This window comes from Centrocercus urophasianus, unplaced genomic scaffold (genome assembly GCF_019232065.1).
Source record: "Centrocercus urophasianus isolate 14NV4802_14NV808 unplaced genomic scaffold, USGS_Curo_1.0 seq_22, whole genome shotgun sequence".
Taxonomy (NCBI): domain Eukaryota; kingdom Metazoa; phylum Chordata; class Aves; order Galliformes; family Phasianidae; genus Centrocercus; species Centrocercus urophasianus.
In genome coordinates, this window is record NW_024884778.1 from 5,370,644 (window position 1) to 5,388,265 (window position 17,622).

A 17,622-nucleotide genomic window follows, 5' to 3' on the forward strand; every position below is an offset into this window, starting at 1 on the left:
CTTGGAAGGGGCTGCTGGGTCACAGAAGTGGCTGTTCGAGATCTGAAAGGCAGAAATGAGTTTTCTGGGGCCCGGTGTTATTGCCAGTATGGTATGGATTTCTCGCAAACATAACCATAAAGTTGTTTGCAGGTGGCTTATAAATGTGGGTATTCAGAACACCAGGCTTCCTGCTTACCTCTGCACAGATAGAGATGTGTTGAGAGAATCATCATCAGCTTTCAAAGCTGGGGCCCTGGGCAGCCAGGTCTGGTACCAGATCTGGAGGTTGGTGGCCCTGCCTGTGGCTGGGGGTTGGAACTTGGTGATCCTTGGGGTCCGTTCCAACCCAAGCCATTCTATGATTCTGTGATTCCAGATCTACTGGGAACAGTAAACACAAATCTCCAGTTATCAAATCCAAGTTCAGCATAGCATTTAGGATTGTGGCTCCAGAAATTACTGCATATGGATGTAGCCATATGGCCAAAGTTTGCATACAGTAAATTATGTATTTTAGCCAGAACATAGAGCAGTTCTATGCTCTAGGACTTACGATGCGCTGATGTTGTATCTCGATTTGGTAGCAAGCAGTGCCATGACCGTAGTGTAATTAGCACTAATTGTGTGTTGCACCCTATGTTTGAAAGAAAATTCTTGAAGGAAGAGTCAAAAGCAGCACCTGATGTGCCAGTCTGTGTACTGGATCTGTTAGTAATGACTTGCATTGGAAGCCACGTCAAGCAAGAGGTGATAAACAGATGCACCTGGCAGATAAACCTCACGCAGAGAGAGCTTGGGGAAGGAAAGAATTTCCTAATTGATGATACTGGCTGATGTTTCTGTAAAACAGTCGAGGATATCATCCATTCTGTATGAACCCTGACCAGTCCTGGTCAATATTTATAGAAGACTGAACAGCAGCTGGGCTGCGAGCACTCAGCTGGCTCTTGCCTACTGATGATCCCCCTCTTGCTGGTGGGCAGGAATGGTCTGTGGCCACAGATACAGGCAAGCGTGCTCCTTGTTTCGGTCTCTCTGCACATTACCTTTTCTCTCTTTCCCTTTGGCCCCTGAAATTACTGCTCTGCTGTCAGTTAGTGTATTATTCTGCTCTGCTCCTGTATTTACAGGAGGCCAGGGAGGGAGGTCAGCACTCACTTTGGTTGGGTGCTGCATGCACACAGCCCGGGGACAGCCCCAGCCCTTGTGTGTGTCTGGCCAGGCAGGCCAAGCAGCAGGGGAGAGATTGCCACTCTTTTACTACGCAGGAAGAAGTCAGAAATGAAAAGTGTTTCAGGAAGAGACCAAAGTCTTGTTAAACTGTCGTTGCACTTAATCCTGACCAAAGCCAGCCTTCAAAGAATAGAGGGGACCTTCTGTTACTCAGCAAGCTGGTTTCCAGGCACTGGAGCAAACCTGCCTCTTTACATGATATGGCACATTCCCTTTTGTGCTGTCATCACTATTAAATTCAAACACAGATAAAAGGATTTAATTTCAGGAGTGGGAAAGCGAATGTATTTCAGCCCTCTTAATCTCCATGCAGTTCAGATTTCCCGGGACTTGCACTGAGCGCGTACATCAGATAAAGCCACGCTAATTGTGTTCCTTCTTTTTCTGCCTCCCTCTCCCCATTTTCTTTCTGTTTATCTGGCACTGGATGTTTGGAAACTGCAGAACTCTGTTTGGAAACAAGATCAAGTCGGTGGCCAAGAAAGCGTTCTCAGGGTTGGAGGCCCTGGAGCACCTGTGAGTAACCCACCATGCCTCGCAGTTTGGGAAGGGGGGTCTGCCAAAAGTTGCTGCCTGAGAGATCTGCTAGCAATTTAATAGTGTCTTTGTAAACTGAGAAGCCAGTCCATTTGTGGGGGCCACCTGCTTCCTTCTCATTATAAGTCTGCCTCAACTTTGGCCTTTTTTTGTGCCAGAACAAAGTTATAGAACATATGGCAAATCTGCATGCTCTTAATTTTTTGGTTTGTTCTTGGATAAATACGCCTTGACTTGCATACTGCTATTGTGCAGGCTGTTGGCAATGAAAATGTGCTATTTCAGATGGAGCTCGCACTCTTCCTCCCTTGCCCTGACTTCTTCCTAAATCTGGGCAGTGACACATGTTGCAAATGACTGCTCGTGATGCAGCATTGCACATCCCCATTCGGCACAACTGCCTTAGAGTGATTTGCAAGAAGCAGATTTTGGCTGCCACTGTGTAATTTTTTTCTGTGATCCAAGGCTGATGACTCCAGCAGTGACTCATGAATAGCTTCCTTTCTGAATTAAGACACGTTAAAGTATCTGTGACTTTGCTGTCGGGTGTTTCACTGACTGCTGATCGTTAAGAAATGTTGTGAGCACTGAGAATGTAGTGACTGCCTGATCCAGGGGGTACCTTCCCTGCTAGAGGGTCCCTTGTCAGTGCTGCATGGAGAGTTCCTCTGCAAGCAGAGCTGGCACTGGTCTGTCTTGCACTTGACTTATTAAATGCAAGCCTGAAATCTGACACTGTCCTTTTCAGAAGACAAGTGAATTGTTTTAGTTAGCAGTAGTTGAGAGGGAAGCTGTTAAGAGTACATTCTTTTGGAAGCTTTGCTGAGTATCCCCTCAAAGTGACTTTGCGAGATGCCGTTCGGTGCAATATTAGCTTTCTGCACGTTTGTTGAAGGGCTGGCCTGGGAAACAACATTGCTGACTATCTTCCGTTATTGAGAGGGCTGAGGAGTTTGTGAGACTGAGAAAGTGGGGTAGGGACCGACTTAGTCATTTATTCCTGAATGTTTTGTTCATTTACCACTGCCTGGCGTTACCTGTTTGATAGGAATGTGTTTTGAAACCTATTTCCACGAGCTGCAAGTGTCTTCACCAGTCTTCACCAGAAGCTAAAATCTCACTTGCTCACTAGAGTCAGCACTTGGCTATGGAGAGATTTTGTCACAGCCATAATGTCCTGTTGTTCACATTGCCTGTGGTTGTGTTCTGCAGGAACCTTGGAGATAACGCCATCCGCTCCATCCAAGCAGATGCTTTTGCTAAGATGAAGAGCCTGCGGCAGCTGTAAGTAACTGGGCTGTACACACCATGAAGGAGCAAGGATCTTTCTTGCCCTGGACGTGAGAAGTAGCACGTTGTTTCCAATGGGGTGTTATTCACATTACTGTTCATTTATTTCCTCCTCCCCGCTGTCCTCCTCTGCAGGGTATTTTTACACACGAGTAGCTGTCACAGGAACATCTTGAATTTAATAGTGAGTGAAATTAGATCATCAGAACAGGTTCTTCCAGCAGGTTCGCATCTGTGTAATGATTCATCTCCACTCAGGAAGTCCAGCCCAGGTCCTGTTAGCCGTCTCTCCTTCTCACACTGTCGCAGATTTAATTCCCAGTTGCCCATCTGCTCCCCTGCAGTGCCTATGTTTAGGGTTCACATACTGTACTGACATTTCAGTGATAGCACCATTTGGACTGAATCCACTTGTCGTCCAGCCTTCTGGTGTAAAAATACAGATGTGTCATCGGAGCTGCTGCTTGTGCTCCAGGCTGGGGCTCTGCCCTGTTATCAGACACTGTTTCCAGTCTTGCCTGGTTTCCTTTTTCTCCTCCATAAATATTTAATCCACTCTCACCACCCTGGAGTAGTGCAGTTTGTGGAAGAAGAAATCACTTAGTTGGTACTCAGGCAAGTTCAGGGTCTTCTTCCTGACTTTGAAAATGGGAATCAGACAACTGATGCTGGCAGTGACATGAGTACAGTGACTGCGGGGTCAGTAAGATCAGGTTGCATGCCCACTGTCTCTTTAACCACTTTATCTATTGCTACACTGGCTCTTGAAACAAAATAGAGGAGAAAGGCTGATCTGGTCTTACTAAAAAAAAAAATAATCCTGAGTCTCCACTTCTGTTTGCACCCATAGCTCTTTCCTTAACAGAAGGTGCTGAGTTACTGTTAGAATGCTGATAAATGCTGCTGGGGACCACTCTGAAAACTGAATAATAAGGCACCAGGGAGTGTCTCTGGAATACAGGGAGGCGTTGTTTTGTGTGGAGATGAAATGCCACTTAAATGTGACGTAGGTAGCTTCATCAGTGCTTTGAGGACAACCTGCAGGCCTTTTCTTCCTTCCACTCCTGCTGAAGGGAAGGGAGGAATGTGACTAACGTGAAAGGGCCGTGAGCTTTGCAGCCCTCCCTCCGTGCAGAACTCACAGCGGGCTGTGTTGGATTTGTTTCCCTGCAGCCACATCAACAGCGACAGCTTCCTCTGTGACTGCCAGCTGAAATGGCTGCCCCCGTGGTTGGTGGAGAAAGAGCTGCAGTCCTTCGTGGTGGCCACCTGCGCCCATCCGGAGTCGCTGAAGAGCAAAAGCATTTTTGCTGTCCTGCCAGAAAGTTTTGTGTGTGGTAAGTCTTGCTTGTGTGTTTTGAGGTTGTACGAAGGGCAGAACTCACTTGGGAAACATTTTCTTTGACTACTAGCATGTTATTATGAAAGGGTTTCTGTTTTGTTTTGGTATTCAATGGGATCAAAGGAAGCCCAAGCCTGCATTTGGAAAATTTGTCATTGGCTACAATTTATTTCCCACCACAACTGCACAGCGCATCGCCTGCATCGCGTGAATCCTGCACAGGGCTCCACGGCTATTAAATCAAAAGGGACTGATGCTCATTCCAGCTCCAAATGGGGCTGCACAGCTGCACTTGGCTTGATATTACCAAGACTGCAGCTGGAAAGTTTTTCATCTTGCAGCACTCTGAGCTCGCTCTGTGGCTCTGTGTTCTTTGCTTATCTTTTCTCCTTCTTGCAAACAAGAACAAGGAGTTAAAAAAAAAAAAGAGGAGAATCTCCCCATCACAGCTCCTTTTATTGGACCATCTAGGCATTATACAGGAACCGACTGGCTAACACCTGAATTATTACCGTTTTTCATCTAAGTGGCACCTACTGGTGTTCTCCTACTCACTCTCTGAAGTTGACTCTGCACCTGAGCTTTGGTTGCAAAGAATCTTCAGTAAACACTTGGCAAGCACAAATGTCTGCAGCTTCCCTAGTAAAGAAATATAAATGATCAAAGGAGACTGAAGTGATACTCATACATCCGGATTTTGGGCAACACCACCATCCCACCACCATCTAGGACCTTTCACTGCTAATGCAGCGCTGGAGTTTAAGTCATAAATTCAGCATTGTTTCCTTTGTGCATGGGCTGTGCAGGGAAGGATAGTTTCTTTAGACCAGTGTATTTCTGAGGTTCAGCTGCATGGGTGAAAAGAGCTGGGCATCCTCTGGTTTGCAGACTATCATTCAGATTAACAGAAGGAACCCGAGAAACAAGAGCCTTAGCTTAGACCAGCTGCTCAGTGGAGGTGCATTATGTGTGCACTGTCCCAAAGGTGGGCGCTGAGCAAGAGCAAGCTGCTTTTCTGATGTAGACAGCAGAGGATGTAAAGACAGAAGCGTAATAATGTCTTCCACTAAATGCTGCTCGTTTCTAGTTGCACCTCTTTGCTTGTTCCAGTCTGCCCTTAGAGTCCAGAACTAACAGGGCTTTCTGTTTCCTCTCAGATGATTTCCCCAAGCCTCAGATCATCATCCAGCCGGAGACCACGGTGGCCGTCCTTGGGAAGGACATCCGTTTCACGTGCTCGGCTGCCAGCAGCAGCAGCTCCCCCATGATGTTTGCGTGGAAGAAAGACAACGAAGTGCTGCATAATGCTGAGATTGAGAACTTCGCCCACGTGCGGGCGAAGGATGGCGAGGTGATGGAATACACCACCATTCTGCACCTCCGCCACGTCACCTTTGCCCACGAGGGCCGATACCAGTGCATCATCACCAACCACTTTGGCTCCACCTACTCCAACAAGGCTCGACTCACTGTTAATGGTGAGTAGCAAGCCGAGTTCTCCTTCCCTCCCTCAGCAATTCTCTGGGGCCTGTTGTGGCCAGCTGTAAACCTGTAAACTCCTGAGGGTTTTGCAGGAGAAGTTCGTAACCTCTTCACACCAGCTGCTTGCCTCTCAGGGGATGCTGAGAATGCCATGTGAGGAGCACATGCCAGGCTGTGATGGCTGCCATCCAGCCAGGCACGGTTTTAATGGCTGTAATCACTTGTCTTTGGCTGTTCCAGTGGAGTCTTTGCCCATGGGAGTAAAAAAGTATAGAAAGAAAAGAGACTGTAGTGATTGAAAGTAGGAGGGATAATGGGTTTTGTTTCCAGTTTAGTCACAGAAGAAAATTAGCTTTGATTCCAGCTCTAATGATCCTGAATGGGGTGTCCTGGACAGGTATGTGCTATGGAGATAAAAGACACATAAAAAATAGATAAAAAAAGCATCTTGTCATGTGTTGCCTATAGATAATTATTATGTAATTATTATTTCCTAGGAAGGAAAGCAGTTAGAACTGCCTGGAAAGTTGTGTTTTCTCCGTAGAACCACTCATCCTTTTTTCTATTCTTTCTTTATCAGTGCTGCCCTCCTTTATCAAAACTCCCCACGACATCACCAGCCGGACAGGGACAACGGCACGGCTGGAGTGTGCAGCTGAAGGACACCCCACCCCACAAATTGCCTGGCAGAAAGATGGGGGCACAGACTTCCCTGCAGCCCGGGAACGCCGCATGCACGTCATGCCTGATGACGATGTCTTCTTCATTACGGATGTGAAGATAGAAGATATGGGTGTCTACAGCTGCACAGCGCAGAACTCTGCAGGGTCTGTGCTTGCAAATGCCACCCTGACTGTACTGGGTAAGATGCCTGAGAGTCCCTGAAAGACTGACTGGTCTAGAAGCAGGAACTGGAAGGGATTGTTCTTTAGCAGTTGCAGAAAGGGGACAAAGAGGCCATGCTCTGCGTTTTTCTTGTTCATTCTTCTACACTGTAGTTAACTAGGGAAAAAAACCTGCTAATTAAAAAAAAGGAGCTTTGAGTCACATTTCCTCTGTTCTGGGGAGCCCCTGTAGCCATGCTATTTCCTACCTAGGAAATTGACTTCAAAAGGAATTTGTGCTCTCTTTCTCTGGCCTTGCCAGATTATTCACGTGTGTCAGCCATTGCCTCCATAGCCGAGGCTTTTTCTCTGAAGTGAACACTACCACCACCAAGTTGAGAGACTGCTTTGGTCGTGATTTTTAGACCTGTTTGGTACACAGCTTCCATAGTCCTAGGCACGTGGCCACATACTGCACTGCCAAGTATTTGTCTGCAGAAACACGAGTTATGTTCAATGCTGTTAAAAGAAAAATGTTGTTGTGGTATCCCCACGAATTAATTTCTGCTTTATTCCCCTGCAGAGACGCCATCTTTGATTCACCCACTGGAAGACCACGTAGTGTCTGTAGGTGAGACTGTGGCTCTTCAGTGCAAAGCCACGGGGAGCCCACCGCCCCGCATTACCTGGCTGAAAGGCGACCAGCCCCTGATCGTGACAGAAAGGCATCACTTCACCTCTGGCAACCAGCTCCTCATCGTTAGGAATGTTGTCTTGGAAGATGCTGGGAAATACACCTGTGAGATGTCCAACACCCTGGGGACAGAGCGTGCGCACAGCCACGTGAGCATCTTACAGTCTCTTGGCTGCAGAAAGGACCGTACCACTGTGGGGATCATCACCATTGCTGTGGTGTGTAGCATCGTGCTGACTTCGCTGGTCTGGGTCTGCATCATCTACCAAACCAGAAAGAAGAGTGAGGAATACAGTGTGACCAACACAGGTACCTCCAGTATCCTGCTGAGGCTTTCCCTAACCTGCTGTGTTATCAGACTTCCCACCGGGGCCAAATCAGCATGTCAGGTAGCCACAGTCTTACTGGAAAAGCAGTTGGCTTTTCTCAGTGGTTCTCTTGGCTGCAGCAGCTGGAACCACCCTTTGCCTGCATGTTTACAGCTGCATTTCTGCCCTTGGCTGGCTCTTCAGAAAGGTCTTTTCCAAGTGGAAGTAGTTTCAACTGTTGTTTTGCAACTTTAATTTTCCACGACTGTAAATGATAACTGACTCTCGAGATAGTCAGATGCCCACAATTGTGAGATTGTGATGAGATTGAGTTTGAGATTGTGATGCCCACAGTGCTTAGATCCTGTCTTAACTTCTTGAGAATCTGTATTTTCAAAGACTGCGTGTTCTGAACATAGAAAAGTGAGCCTCTGAAGCTGGAAACCCTTTTTCCATATTGCCTGTAAGAGCTGTTGTAACCATACTGATGATGGGCATCCCTCTCTTCCTGGGGGAAGGAAGGAGTGCTTATTGCTTTCTGCCAGTCTTCCAAGGGGATAATAAGGTGCTGAACCAAACGTTGCAGGGATAAAAACTCTCCTGCCATCAGCTTTAAACAGTCTCTGTACAGAAGTAAGGCAAAACTACTTTAAGGCTTCCCTGTTCTCACATTTGTGGTCTTCCTGTATTGCTATTAGATTTAGATATAAGCATGAGGTGGACTTAAGTAGGAAACGTTGGATACCATGTCACCAGTGCCATGTCTAAGTGGGATTTTTGTCTCCCTTCTATTCAGTCCTGGTGTACTTGAGTTTCACTTGGTATTTGAATGGCAGGGGAAAGTAAAACTGCCTGATACGAGATGGAGAAAGCCAGGGGTAGCTAAGTGACTTGGACTTTGCCTGCTGAAGTCAGAATCCCTGCCCTCCAAAAGCCTGTTCTTCATGGCTCTGGGAGACAGAGGACATGAATCAAATGAGGTGTGCTGGATTTCAGGTGATAAGCTCTTATGGGTTGCGAAGAGACAGTTCCACTTCGTCCTGGCAGTGCCAAACATCCAGAACATCAGTTTATCAGCATTAAATCTCACAGCTTCAGGCTTTGAGAAAATCAGGAGTGGGGCTGCTGAGGGGCATTAGGAGATTCTAGGCAGCTGAATTCTAATTCACTGCTCTTACAGAAAATACCGTGTATATACAGATCTGGTCCTCAGTCCCTCTTGAAAATGTGATTTGAGATGTAATACAAACAGAAGAAGCCTTTATGTTTTCCTAGGAATTCATATCTTTCTCCCACTGCTCCAGATGAGACCATTGTGCCTCCAGACGTGCCGAGCTACTTGTCCTCACAAGGGACTCTTTCTGACCGGCAGGAAGCGGTCGTCAGAGGAGATAACCAGCAGCCTAATGGACACATAGACAGCAATGGTGAGAACCAGTCATTTCTTCTGTAATCCTGCATCTGAACGTGATGCAGGGATGGAAAAAATACAGTGTCAAGTATTGCTGTGCTTGTTATGAGTTAGCTGATAGATCTCTGCACTGGAATTCTCCGGTCTCCGCATTTATGCAGAACAAGGACTCTCTCACTTTGCAAAGCTACCCTACCCTGTTATAACTTAGTTTAATTAAGCAGATTAAGCAGACAGCTTCAAAACTGCTCAGTCAGGCCATAATGAGTTGTTAGTTTGTTTTTTTTTTCCTGCTAATTTTGGATTAGTTCTTTGGCACTGGAGTTACCATAGTTAAGCTTTACTAGAAGGTACATTAGCATGGCCTGTCCCTGCCTTCAGGCTTAGAAATTAAATGCTGGGGTTTTACAGTATTTAAACATGGCACATTAGGAAAGAAAAGGTAACTGTTCTGAGCTAAGATTCTCCAAAGATTAGACATCAGTTACAATTTTAAGCTAATGTTTAACAGAATCTATTATCTTCACTGCTGTTTTTCCCTTTTGCAGCTTTTATGGGTAGAAATATGACTAACAAGTCATTCAGCTGAGGGCAGATGGTTGTAATCTGTAGCCAGATGGTTCGTTTGTTACAGGTATGTGTCAGACTGATGCTGGAAGGTGTCCAGATGTTGAAGCTCCCACTGTAGGTTGCAGACAGCCAAAGCTGTGCATCGGCTATAATAAAGACACTTGGAAAACTGAAGACACGGCTGACGGAATGCTTGTTCCAGATAAGACAGGTACAAAACTCATTAATCTAGAAAGGTATTTCGTGTTTGTACAGATCAGAAAGCCCTGCGAGTCAGACAGCAATGAGACGAGAAATTGTTACCTTCAGAAAAAGAGGCCAGGATGTTTCTCAGGTGTGAGCACAATAAATTACTTTCTCCTGCTTGCTTTGATCCTCTCTCAAAGTTGGATAGTTTGAATTCAAGGGCCCATCAGAAGGAGGAGGGCTGAAGCTTGTGCTGGCCTTCGCTCACAGCTGGCTGAGGGGTGTTTTGATTTGAGCTGTTCCTAAAATGAAGAGAGCCCTTCCAAACTGAAGGTGTTAAAATTTTTTCATGGTCTTTAAAGGCGCTGTCATTTTCAAAGCTCAGCTTTTCTTTTCTTTTTTAATTTGAATGTTCAGAATTTTACTGTTGTTTTGGGCACTGCACCTGCTGCTTCTCTGTGCCAATTTCTTGGGTGTTACACTTTCCTATTTTTAGGATAAATTCTCTCTCCAGGAGAAACAGTAAAGTAGAATAATGAAAAGCTGTCAAGTGCACTCAGGAAACTAACTTTCAAAACTCAGAACCTCCTTTCATCTTGCTGCTTTGAATTCTGCTCAGCTGCTGTTCCCACTAGCAGCAATAAAGTATCCTGAGATAACAATACGATTTGACAGTGATCCCTATAAAGCAGCAGCACAAAAATAAGAAAGGCAAATTGGTATTTTAAAGCGGTTATAGCAAAGTTCCAGTTTCTATTTCTGCCCTGACTAGAAAGTCTGGAAAAGGAAACAAGTGTATGGTAGATTTTTAAAAATGAAATCAAAACTTCTTTGGAGTTAGAAAAAAAAAAACACCAAAAACTCAGCTAGTTATTGGAACTACCTTTAGTGACAGGACAGCTGCTGAGCTGTGACAAGCACAAGTCTTTGCTAACCCTGAATGTGAAGCAGAAAATGTCCATATTATCTACTGAGCGAGCTTCCCGCTCTGCCGAGTGCTCTGTGTGTCTCAGTGCTGACAAATTCAGCTGGTCGATCTGCATTTGTTGCTGTTTTCTCTTCCTTCTGGAAAGGCTACGGGCTGCCCGTTGTGTGCACAGACTGCAGCGGCAGCACAGACAGCATGAACGTCCACATCTGTCCCGGCGAGTCGCAGTACTACGCGGAGGGCCTTCAGACTCTGGATGCTTCCTACCACAACGCACTGAGCAGCAAGGAACGGAGCAGGAAGAGGGGTGCAGGCACCACCAGCCTTCTTCATCCGCAGCAGTGCAACGGGATTGCCAGCAAGAGGATGGAAGCTGATGGGACCCTTTACCCCAGCAACCACGACAGAATAACAGCCGTGAGCACCGCCAGCCCTCTGCTTGCAGACCAACACGGTACGCCGTGCCCCGTTTGCTTTTTTAACTTGGCTCAAGGGCAGGAATGACAGCGGCAGGGTTGGCTTTGTGCGTGCTGCTGGCGGGCTGAGCACCAGCTAACCGCGCTGCTTTGCTTTTCTGCAGGCTCTTCGCAATCAGGAGCAAAGCCTTCAGAGCTTAACAACCTGAACTTGGTGAGAGCTTCGCCGGCAGGAGGGTCACTAAAGCAACTGAACGTGCTTCCTGAAATTCCCCCAACACTACTGGATCTGCAGAGCGAAGCAGAAGCAAAACAGGCCCTCCTGGCCAATGGCTTCACACCCAAGTCGTGCGACTCCAGTCGTGCGTTGAAGCCCTCGAGCAGATCGACAGACTGAGAGGACAGACTGCCATGTGCAAAGCAACAAACGTGCTATTGTTATTATTATTTTTTGCACAGAGTATAGAGGCTACTTACTTCTACCTCAAATCTTGAACTGATGACCTGTCAAAGGCAAAACAGCTGAGGTATGAGAAACAAGCTTGTATGGGGAACAAACTCCTGTTCGAGCGTCATCTGTTTGTACATAGTTTAAAACTTCCCTGTGAAGTATGAAGCATTCAAAAGTTGACTTGCATATGAAGCACATAAATGCAAGAGTTATTGTGTAAAGAGAAAAGTATTTGATACAATTGTACATAAGAGTTTTCATATATAAATATATATATAAATATATATATATATCTTTTACAGAGGCTATTTTAATCTTTAGTGCATGGAAAACTGAGTGAAATTTTACAATTTTGGCAATACTGTTTTCAGTATCAGGTTGCTGTTAAACTTTGTGAGAGAAATAATTCTGGTGCCTTAAATGCATAAACAGAAATTTAAAAAGCCAGACTGTTCCAAAGGGATTGTCCTCTTTCCAGTGGAAGTCCCTTTAAATCAAGTATCAATTGGGTTACTTAGCACAAATTCTTTCCCCTCTGAAATTTATTGCACTTAACACATTTAAACAGGGATCTGCAACTGTTTGAAATGAAGCTTACAGGAATAAAGAAAACAAGCAGTGAGGAATTACATAGCAACCTGATTGTTTTCCTGTTTGTGGAAGAACTTAAATTCCATTATTTTTCAACACTGCATCAGAGTTTGTATTTTCCCCGTGACACATTCGAGCGGACCACACAAGTGGCACGAAATAATTCAGCAACAGTGCAGAGCCCCAGAACAACCCGACCAAATGGAGACCGTGACTAGCGAGCAGTCGTTCCCAAAACAAACGATTCATGCAGTAAGCCGTGGGGTGGCCTCATGCGTGGCACCTCTCAAAAGCTTGGCAGCAGCAGGCATTCTGTGCCCAGCCGTGCTGCATCGCTCACCACTGACACAGCCGAGCTGCAGGCGCTGCCCCCAGTGGAGAGGAGCCTGCGGTGCTGCAGCCCGGCCCCGTGCAGGAGCAGCGCTCAGCCCTGCGCTTCACCACGTTGGCTAAGCAAGCAGTACCCGTCTGTCCTGGAGGGGGGTTCAAAACCATGGAGCTGCTGTGACAACAGAAATTAAGTCCCGCTCTGACAGCTGTACCCTTAATTCATCTGATACTCACTTTCTCCCTGCAGTACAATATTCCACTTGCTTGTTCGACACCATCGCCCTGATCTGCAGCCAGATGTAGGTGAAAATATCCGCTTCCAATTAATTATGCTGCCTCGTGTAGCAATTCTGGGCTGTTCAGAAATAGTCTCCTTTAGAAGAGAAACTGTGGTTGAAAGTACACTTTAAAATGGAAATGTCCAAAATATTTTTACGTGGTCTTTTAAGTTCATCCATGAATGGGGGGGGAAAAAAAATGCCCGTTTTGGTGAGACAGATCTTTGTCACTTCTAACTTCAGTTTGAAGCTTTTTATTCATAGAAAGGCTGCTTTCTGTTGGTGTTGGTACCTGTGGATGGAGGACTCCCTTCCAGTTATTTATAATTTGAGTTCTGCTAATATAAGGTTGCTAACTCTGGTGATGACTACTTTGGGGAAAGGTTTATTAGGGGTTTTGTTACTTTTTTCCTTAGGAGCAACACAAATGCCAGTTCCACTGCAGCAGAATCGAGTGGAAATCTACTTTTGCTAAGACTGTGGCTCACAACATGCAGAAACACTGCAGTTTGGGTTCAGATCCATTACTTTTGTATCTGTCTGAGACCTACCACACCTGTGGGATTTTAATAAAGTCGCGTGCTGCCCTGCAATGGCAACGTGCCCATTTATTTTAACGTTGGTCGTGTCCCACCTTACCTTGAGGCCGACATCTGCCGTAAGGAAGGATCTGCGTCTTCTGCACAGCAGCTGAAGGCGAGCTTTGCTGTAAACAAGCCAACTGAGCCCGACCTTAATGAAGCAAAGCATAATTTAGCCAGGTACCTGTCTGTATCAGTTTCTGACTATTGACACGTTTGCACTTTGAGACAGGTGGCTAATTATGTTGAGTGCCAAGTCTGTTCCAAGCAAAGGAAATGGATGTTAGAAAATCATAAACCAAGCGTATGTGAGCGTATGTTTCCCTTTCCTCAAGGGAAAGGCATGCTTCAAAACCAGCTCAGTGAGGATGGGGGGACTGGGAACACAGGAATGACTTAACTGACGACTCATTTTGCTGGCAGAAATGTCATCACCATTGACAGAGACAAAGCATAGTTGCCACATTAACATTTGAAAATGATGTTTCTGAATAAAGATAACTGCCTAACGTTCTGACTTCCACTAAATATGTGAATTTGCTGCTTCTAAGAGGCAATGTGAAAGAGGAAGTATTACTTTTGTGTACAAAGTTATTTATTTATTAGAAAATTTGGTACAATGTTGTACATTGAAAAACATGTAAGATATTAAAGTGTCTAACAAATGCATTGAAGTGTCTTTAATAAAGGTTCATTTATAATATTACAGCTTTTTTGTTGAGTGAGCTTTTGGGAGTTTCAGTTAAAAACCTAAATAAAATTCTAATCCATTGCTATACTCTTTTCTGACTTTCTCTGATGAAGGTACAAAATAACTGCCAGAACATCCCTTTGTGAACTCAGACCCACAAATGTAACCTCAGGTACTGCAGAGCAGTGTGAGCCTCTGGCAGCCCGACCTGGGGATGGGGTGGAAGCTGGGGGCTGCACTAAAAGATACCACAGAGAACTCATTTGAGAAACAATTCTGATACATGGACTGCTGAAGTATCTGGCAAGTACTGCTATCTTGGCACGGAAAGCAGAACAGATGGGTGTATGTGTAAGCATGTAAGAAAAATGGGGCCAGATAGCACCAGATTCAGCTGCAGTTGTGAACACCTTTGGCTTTCTCAAATCCAAACCCCACCCCGTCTAGAAATCACAGAGGCAATTTGTGATTGAGAGAAGAGTGAATTCCCACTTAAACTAAATTCAATTTCTGCATGTTAAAAAGTATTCTTCAGTTGCTAATTCAAAGTACGGCTCAGCTTTTCTGAGAGCATCTGATAATTCCCTTAACACATGTAGGAGTTAAAGTATTTTAAAATGGAAAAGAGAGATCCTTTAAGCCAATGCCTTGAGATTCAACGTTATCCCAGGAATGGAATAAGACGAATTTTTCAAGTTTCAGTAAACTTGAAATAACTGCCAAAATGTATCTAAGAGCTCAAGGCAAACAGGCAGGAGAGGAAAAACACCGCAGTGTATTTTTCACGTCCTCCCTTGTAGTCCCAGAACTAAGTGTCATTTCCAGCAGCATCAGTGCACTGCTGTGTGCAGAGCAGCCCCTCTCCCCACTTGCCTGCTGCTGCTGGACGTGGACAGGTCCTTCCTGCGGTGTGCTGGGTGCAGGGCAGGTCCTGCAGGGCACAAGAAGGGGACGCGCCTGGAGGTGGAAATACAGCAAACAGCTCAGTAGGGCAAACCCATGGCAATTAATTAACTGCTGTGGTGGGGGTTTTTTCAGCTAAATTTACTGTCACTGCAGTCCCAGATGGACACGGAGTGCAGGCTGACACAGCCCTGGGTACTGAGCAGCCAGAAGGTGCCTTAACCTCCCCTTCTACCCACTAACCATTCAACCTCAGCAAAAAGAAATAAGCAAATAAATAAAAATAAAAAGCAAGCATGAGCAAAGGCAGTTCTGCTGTTTACCAAACAAGCAGCCTTAATGTCACAGAACTGCAGAACTGGTTTCCCCCTGTTCCATACATGGTTTAGTTTGCTAAAAATTTGGCTACTTTTTCAAGGTGGTGATGACAAGAACTGATTACGTAAACACTTAAACAACAAAAAACTGTATTTGGATGCGGGCACTGAGGCACGATTACTTTCAGCTCAAGTAATTAAATACCCCAACAGCAGTTCTGTCCCTCTCATCTGTTTAAAGAGCTTTAATAGAAAATACGATGCAGCTTTTAAGACCATGTAATAAATCTCCACCCTCCAATGCCCCTAAAACTGAGTGTGCTATATATAAAAGTTCATAAAGGAGACAACCTTCGAAGTGCTGCACTGTGCCATGGAAAGTGGGAGAAGTCAGCGGCCAAGACGGGACTTGGTTGCAATTCCCCCTTTTAATTGACGATTATTTTTAGGAGTTATGGTCTCTGTTCTGCACATTTTATTTGCCTGCCAAGTTTGGGACTCAGAAAAGTCTGATTGCTCTGTGATGGGATGACAGCATAATAAACCACCCCTCTTTAAGGAGAGCAACCAAACTGTTACACGTAGAACACAGGGAAACACATCATCAAACTTGACTTTGGTTACCTCAAAAACGTTGAGCAGACGGACAGAAGAGCATCCCATCCTTTGTGCCCGCAGTGGCCGTGCGTGCCAGGCAGCTGCCACATCCCACCACTGACCAGCAGCCGCCCAGCCCGGCCCCCTGCATGCCACCGCAGCGTGACCCGAGGAGACAAAAGTCTCCCAGCAGCCTCCATCGTGCTGATGCAGCTGGGAACCTGCAGGCAGCCCAGGCCTTCCTGCACAAACACCCTCTGTGTCTAAAAACTTCCAAGCGTCACGTAGCCCAGTAAACTTGGCCAATTATTTCTCCCCCCCCTCCTCGATTCTGGTGTTAATTTTAAGTTAGTAATTCCAATCGTGCCTTTTCCACCAAGCACGTCCCAGCACCATGTGGGCCACCACAGCTTCTCCTTCCTAGCACCACATCAACACAGAGGATTGCTCTGCCTGCCAGCAGCCCCCAGGAGCGCTTTGGAACCACCCCAACTCATGCACTCCCTTCTGGGCTCTGCCATTCCCAATCCCTGCTCCTTCACCGAGGGAGGAAGACCAAGGCAAGGCCAAACCGCAGGTCTTTGCTAAGGCATAGCTGTAAAATAATACAACACCGTGCTTTTACTGGAGAAATGTGACACTAATTAATAACGCCACGCTGGTTACCACGCAAGAACGCTTGCTGTGCACCTGTAGGCATAAACAGGAATATAAACTTTCACAAACACGGCTCAAAGTCAGAAACAAATGGATGATTGTCTCTTACAAAAAGCCCTCCCAGCCTGGAATACTGTCAGTGCTGTTGGCGGGTGGCAGGCTGTAAGTCTACCACAAACAGTAGAACCCTCCCAGTGTTACGAGGCAGGTGCCACCGAATTATGAACACTTGCTTTATTTCAGCTTCCTCGCTCAGCCCACGAGCTGGAGGTTTGCAAAACATTTCCCCTGCAGGAGTTCTAGCAACGCCTTTCACAGCCACCGTAATGAGCTATTTGCCCCCCAAACATCACTTTTTTTTGGCATAACTCTTACAATGACTTCACTCATTTTCCATGCAGGAAAAATTTCATGTTTGGGAAATTGGATTATTTGAGGATTTACTTTTCGTTAACAGTGAACGTGGAGTTCAGGCTGCTGGACAGCTGCTGCGGGCGCAGCCAAGAGGCGGCAGGAGGAAGAAGGCTGCGCTTGTGGGCAGACTCCTCCGTGGGGTCAGCAGCTTGGCGGGCTCTTCCACAAGGCCCAGCTCAGAGCAGCAGCTGGCGTGTCTTCTCATAGGTCCCCAAGAAGATGAACCCTCCCAGGCTGATGGCTGCCATCCGCGGGACGACACCTGCAAACAAGCTGGAGGCAAGGAAAAGGTGGCTTCAGAGCGAGAGCGGATGCTGCGCGGTTGGCTGCAAAGGCTTTGGGAAATAAAGCCAAAAAGAAAACCACCTCAGATGGGAGGCCACCCCGTCCAGCCCAGCAGAGGTACACCAACATGGCCAGGATGCCTATCTGCCAGGAGCTCCCCACAGACACAACAGCACAGACTCCCAGTAACATGTAACAAGGCCAGGAGGGAGGGACCAGGAATAACCCTGTGTTCAGCCATGACGATTTTCGTGCGCCTGATCCCGCCAGTTCTTGGAAGTTAACAGGAAACTCATGCAAAGCCAATTACTCCAACACATCTAA

The 17,622-nt window shown here is 46.1% G+C and overlaps 2 protein-coding genes across 4 annotated transcripts in view; one reads left to right on the forward strand and one right to left on the reverse strand.

Moving 5' to 3' along the window:
- LRIG1 (leucine rich repeats and immunoglobulin like domains 1) overlaps nt 1-14,142 on the forward strand; it is an 81,049-nt gene extending 66,907 nt beyond the window's left edge. The window contains 10 exon segments of the mRNA XM_042823417.1: nt 1,660-1,731; nt 2,965-3,036; nt 4,216-4,379; nt 5,542-5,862; nt 6,447-6,728; nt 7,274-7,693; nt 8,997-9,119; nt 9,720-9,884; nt 10,933-11,241; nt 11,368-14,142. Coding sequence (XP_042679351.1) covers nt 1,660-1,731; nt 2,965-3,036; nt 4,216-4,379; nt 5,542-5,862; nt 6,447-6,728; nt 7,274-7,693; nt 8,997-9,119; nt 9,720-9,884; nt 10,933-11,241; nt 11,368-11,600 — 2,161 coding nt within the window. The 3' untranslated portion in view covers nt 11,601-14,142.
- SLC25A26 (solute carrier family 25 member 26) overlaps nt 10,730-17,622 on the reverse strand; it is an 87,417-nt gene continuing 80,524 nt past the window's right edge. For 2 of the 3 annotated variants that reach the window (XM_042823420.1, XM_042823418.1), the window contains one exon: nt 10,730-15,082. In XM_042823420.1, coding sequence (XP_042679354.1) covers nt 14,956-15,082 — 127 coding nt within the window. In that variant the 3' untranslated portion in view covers nt 10,730-14,955. Of the gene's footprint in view, nt 17,287-17,622 lie in introns of all 3 variants that reach the window. The other variant, XM_042823419.1, reaches the window with a different exon arrangement.